At 34.4% G+C, this 5874-nt stretch overlaps 1 protein-coding gene across 2 annotated transcripts; it reads right to left on the bottom strand.

Moving 5' to 3' along the window:
- Window positions 1-2750: 2750 nt before the first annotated feature.
- LOC109004868 (probable WRKY transcription factor 24) lies at window positions 2751-5521 on the bottom strand. Of its 2 annotated transcripts, none has more exons than XM_035683708.1 (2): window positions 5010-5521; window positions 2751-3212 (listed from the first exon to the last, which is right to left on the bottom strand). In XM_035683708.1, the coding sequence occupies exons 1-2, from the start codon at window positions 5465-5467 to the stop codon at window positions 3035-3037; spliced, it is 636 nt and encodes a 211-aa protein (XP_035539601.1). In that variant the 5' UTR covers window positions 5468-5521; the 3' UTR covers window positions 2751-3034. The 2 variants fall into 2 exon arrangements, with proteins under 2 accessions (XP_035539601.1, XP_035539602.1); XM_035683709.1 differs by lacking the exon at window positions 2751-3212 and adding an exon at window positions 4142-4367.
- Between the last annotated feature and the right edge of the window lie 353 nt (window positions 5522-5874).

Genomic DNA, 5874 nt, shown 5'->3' with positions numbered 1-5874 from the left:
TCTAATTCAATTTCCACAAAATTAATCTCCAGATATTTACAAGCTTTGAGACCCTACATAAGAGCTAATAACTTAGCTCAATTATTTGAATCGAAACCAATATGAGAATTAAAGGCGTGAACCAAATGTCCTCAATCATTTCTAATAATACCACCCACCCTTGAAGAGCGTAGGTTGCCAAGATTAAACCACCCTTGAGCAGGCTTTTGCCAAGCCACAAGCTTTAAATATTGCCTAGCGGGAACCAAAGCTGGAATTTGCAAAGCCTGTAAAATCTGCGAATCGTGCGTAGAACATTTAGTAACCTTATTCATGTATTGACTTACTGAACCCATCCAAAGCTCAATATATAGTATGCCAAACCGAACTGATAGACTGAATGCGACCCTCCGTACGAGCAATGTATCTTCTGCGCCAAAGATGTTATTATATATTAGTTATTATACATTAGTTTTTATACATTAGTATTACATATTATTATACATTAGTGTTACATGGCAGTAATAGTATATGTTTACATATATTAAACTATTATTAGTTTATTTATATTATAGTATAAGTATATTATTTTATAATAATTAGCTCATACTAGTATATTATTGAATTTAACTAACTAAATAAGTTATAGTTATATAAAATATATATGATGAATATATAGAAAAATATATATATTTTCATAACATATGCACAATATCAAAGTCAGAATTGGAGTCGGAGGGCCAAGTCAGAATTGGAGGCAGAGTCGGATTCGATAAGTTGGAGTTGGAGTCAAAGTCAGCCCAACTCCACCTCAGACTCCAACTTTGACTTTCTAGCTAAAAAAAATCTACTCCCACTTGTCGGAGTTGGAGCAGAGTCTGATTTTCGCTCACCCCTACATGAGCATAGCATTGTTAATCCAATTTCAACAATGTATCGATGTTTATACTCGAGGATTCCATGCATTTAGCTCTGATGTCTATGGACGTGAGAGATGGTGAATGATACCATGTTGTTCTAAATGAGATAGAAAATGTTTTTATTCGAATTCACCACATGATATTTGTCACATTGAAAAATATAGATTTTTAGCTAACTTGATTTTTGACCACTCGTTGTAAAACTATCAATTAAGGTTTCGAGAAAACTAGATTTTTTTTTTCTTTAGAGGATATATATAATCAAGTTTAACATGTATGTCTTCGATCTTCTTGCAGGAGATGCAGTCCGTCCTTCTTACGACCCGTTGCTAGAATTGATCAGCTCGTGACCCTGTCCTTGATCTTAAAGTCGGAGGAAATAAATTCAATAATACAAGAAGAAAAGTTAGTAAGTTTGCTCACAGAGATTTATATTTTTCACATAAATAATTAAATTCAATAGTACAAGAAGCTGAAAAGTTAGTAAGTTTGCTCATAGAATTTTCTTGATGTTAAGGTATAACGTCCAGAAAATTATTAAGATTTAAATTGCCAGATGGGATGTTTTTATGGCAGTATGACCGATATGAGAAATGGGGAGCTACGATCCATCAACAACCATAACATGCATGGTCATGATTATCGGTGTATGGTTGGGGAATCATGTGAGCATTGTCGGCCCTATGTCCGTATATCCACTAAGTGTTTGATTCCTGAGGCTTGGAAATTGTGTTAGACGCAAGAGCTTAAGACATATTTTGAGCATTCTCATTATTTTTGTAGGAATAATCATACAGCCTATACCAGCATTTAATTAACAGTTATATCATGTCTGGTTCGATCACAAACTTGACATATATGATTGTTTTTATCAAATTCATTTCAACCATAGAAGGCTGTCAACACTACTTTTACTAAGGCCTATCTTTCACAGCTTGCTTTTCACTACTAAGATCCATGCTTTTAGTGTGCCCTTCGCTGGTCACCTTGCGAAGAGTTTTATGTAAGAGTTCTATTTGAACTCTATGTCCCACTCACCCATATCTGATAGAGTTTTAAATAGTTGTTAGAGTTATAATGGGATTGAAACTCCTAAGAGATAAGATTAACTCTTATCTCTAATTATAGTCTGACTCAAAAATTTAGATTTCATGATGGACAGAAATCTATAAATAGGACTGAGGGGTTAAAGGGTTCTCACCTACAATATTAGAGTGCCTCTAGCCATCGGGAGACACTAGTGAGGCCAAGTTGCTAGGGTGATCCTTCTCTCATAGCCGGATTTATTTCTTCATCAAACAGATAGAGAATGGTACTTCTTTTACTACTGTTGTTTATTATTGTGAATCATAGAAAATCAAAGATCCATTTATTAATGTTCATGTTAGATAAAATATCTAACATTTTACTCATGAAGATCATATCGCTTTTTACAATGCTAGCTAGCCATGCTAAATATTCAAGAACGATAAAAGCTGAAGCTCAAGTACTTGCTGTTCAAGATCATAAAGTCACATGTGATTTGTAGATGATAATATATATATATACACACAGTCGTTATAAGAGATAATGTGCACATTATTTTATGGATCAACTTGTTCAAGATAGCACTAATCCTCTAAGTTGTTTGTTGTAGTTATACTAAAAAAAAAAACTGTTTATTTGCGACAAGTTAATTCCAACAAAATGACTATTTGTAACTAAAATTGGTTGCGAATAACCTTTTGGTTGTAATAAATTGGTCACAAAAGTTCATTTTTCTTATAGTTTAATTAATTAGCTTGTAATATTTACTCTATATTGTAGTAGTTATCTTTTAATTATCATTCTTTTTTTATAACTATCATCTAATTATCATAAATAACTTGATCTTTGTAAACTAGTTTTTAAGTGACATCAATATACGCATTTTGGCTAAGTACTTGACCAAAACGCTTTCCTCACTAAACCTTTCACATACATATATTTGCTTCGTGATCATATATAAACCAAATTTCTTATACAAGCTGAAGTAGTACTGATAGAATTAGAATGCACGTCGTGTGACGTTTGGGGTTATAACTAGGAAATCACGTTGAGAATAAAGATGATCATAATTCTACATGTTGCATTGTTGTACTCATGTAGTGATCAGCTTAAAACCTAGAGAGGAACTGTATTTGCTTCAGAATAGGAGTTAGGGTTTCCATCATCTTCACACAGGGATGATTGTGAATGCCCTCATATGTCGTCACAACAATGCTCGTGTCCTTGCATAGCCGTTGGACTTGTTTCTTCACATTGCATGTATGATGTGTGCATCGATAATAGCTCCTTGTCCAAGGTTAGCAGCAAAAGTCAAATGTATTTTCTTCAAAATCGGCTAACACATGTATTAAAACAAAAAGACAAAAAACACCATGCAACATGCTCATACATGTAGGGCGCCGTAACTTGACATTAATTGGTTCAAGACTCGCCATGTAATGTCTAGTTATACATAGTCTTCAGTAGAAAAGTTCAGTGACATAATTATATAGCTGATTTGTCACTTTATTATATAAACAATCTCTCATATCATTTGATTTGTCACTTTAGTATATAGATCGTTGCATTGATCAGTATTGGTTTCCATAATGACAAATACATGATATAATAGTTCAACATACAACATGATAAGGTAATGTTAAACATGCTTGTATAAGCTGATTACTTCTAATTAAAAATCTTAGTTATGAAACTACATATAAATGTGTAGCCAAGAAAATTGAACCACGCACGATTAAAACATACTCACTAACTTCTCAAATTAATAAAAAATTGACAAATAGGTTAAATGAGCCCCTACTTTATTGCATCTCAAATTAGTTAGGAGTTAGTGACATGGTTGGAAGAAAGAAAACATACTTCCTCCTTAAAATATCAGGAATTATAGGAAAAATATTCAAAGGGTCCAAAGAAATGATGAACTAGTCCATCAACAAATAAGTTAAAACCAAAACTAAGTATATCTTGATCTTCTTATTATAAAATACTTGGGTTGTATATATCATATTTATTCAGCATCTAATGCTACTTGAAAAATTCATATAAATAGTAATAAATTATGTACGATCCACTCAAAGCCCTATAAAAATATAGTTGCACATACTTGCAGCAAAACATCTCTCTCTCTCTCTCTCTCTCTCTCTCTCTTTCTCTCCATGAACTCAGAAAATCCCCTCTCAAGTAGAAGAGGAATGAAATCCCTAATTCAACAAACCCAAAGGAGATGAAGAATGACTGCTTGAGACATTGCTTCTTCCAAGGCTCGTAGCTCCTAGCACCTATCAATTCAATTAAGTTGAGTCGGAGGGGGTGGGATAAGAGGGAAGGCAAAGATCATATATCTCATCTCCAATGAAAGGCTTTGGCTAGCACGATTAATTGTCCGATGACCAAAAGTCAAAGAAAGAAAATTTACTTGATGGTTTTCCCATACCATGATGTCTACAATCAAAAAGCATGTACATGAGATATAGCAAAATGTGGAGAGGAAAATCCTAGTACGTACTAAGAGTGGTAATATGTGACACGACCTACAAATCAAATGCAAGCACAACATGAAATAAACGGATTTAAATTTAATATAATTGAGTTCGAATCAAAACGGGTTGAATCGATAAGATACAGAAAAAAACATCATGTCAATTGTGGGTCAGACCACGAAATCTGCAATCAACTGTATAGTCCGAATAAATCCTATTTTCAAGATCAAAGATGATATATACTGAACTTCTGTTTTCAAATTTTGTAAGTGTTTAGTTTTATACCTTTGTTATTGTAGGGGTGTTACTGATATGATCATCTGACCACTTAATATGTCAAAATTATTAACTTATTTTTGTTAATATGTAATATTCTATTTTTTGCATATATTAATTTTCGTATATATTATTTGTTTGGATATTGATTATATATAGAATTATGTGATAATACAAAGAAACATATTGAAAAATTAACAAAGTTAATATGAAGTGGTAGCTATATATAGATTTTATAAATAATTCAGCCATGCATATTGCATGCATGCATGCAACGTAAAAAAAAAAAAAAAAAAATGGGTATGAGAATGATCTTTAATTTGCAGACCTGGGATAAATGCTATTCTTCACAGCTTTCTGTCCATATTTTCTCCACCGGTACCCATCATCGAGAATATCGTCCGTACTCCGAGTCTGAAACGCGAACTTAGGTCGTGTTGCAGCTTTTTTCATCCTACCAACTTTTCTCTTATCCTTGTAATCACCCTTTTCTTCCACATCCCCATTTTCAGCCATTATTGAGGAAGCACTTTCCCTCATTGGCTTGATATTTTCAGTGAACACAGCTTGATCTTGATCAACTCCAGAGAGAAGCTGGCTGACCCAGTCGAATATTTCTGGATCAAGAACTTGGTCATGATGAGGGTCTAAAGGAGGGTGCATTAATGAGGATGAGAAGGAGGAAGGGATGAGTGAGGGTGTACTGAAGAGGAAAGGAGGACTTTGGGTTGGAAACAGTCCTGGCGTTGGTCGTGGTGGGGATGATGGTTGATCTTGGCCTTCCATTGATGAAGTACGTCGTTCCAGATAGAGAATATATGGCGATGGTGGAAATGGAAAGGTTGGAGAAAGGAAGTAATTTATAAAGAGAAATTATAGATATTGGATGGTGAGAAGGGAGTTGGACTGACCCACAAAAGTCAGAGAGAGAGAGAGAGAGAGAGAGAGAGAGAGGAGAGAGGCATTTAAGGTTGGAAGCTGGAGGGTTCTGATCATCTCTGTGTGTATAATTCTCTAGCGACCAGCTAGCTATATCTTCAATTAATCGAGGTTAACCCAACTACATTTCAACTACTTCAGTTCACCTGCCCCTACGGCTACAAGTGAAAGCTGGAGACGTGCCCTTTCATGCATATCGTTATCACCGATGCCATGCATTTGCATCTCTCTCTCTCTCTCTCTCTCTCTCTCTC

Source organism: Juglans regia, chromosome 12, assembly GCF_001411555.2.
Source record: "Juglans regia cultivar Chandler chromosome 12, Walnut 2.0, whole genome shotgun sequence".
In the NCBI taxonomy this organism is placed as follows: domain Eukaryota; kingdom Viridiplantae; phylum Streptophyta; class Magnoliopsida; order Fagales; family Juglandaceae; genus Juglans; species Juglans regia.
This window is presented reverse-complemented; position numbering and strand designations above follow the sequence as displayed.

Bases quoted from the DNA above. Each gene is read 5' to 3' on its own strand.
- LOC109004868 (XM_035683708.1), bottom strand. From the start codon at position 5,467: ATGGAAGGCCAAGATCAACCATCATCCCCACCACGACCAACGCCAGGA. The intron at 3,213-5,009 runs GTCTGCAAATTA...ACCTTGGACAAG, and splicing joins AAGAATAGCATTTATCCCAG to GAGCTATTATCGATGCACAC.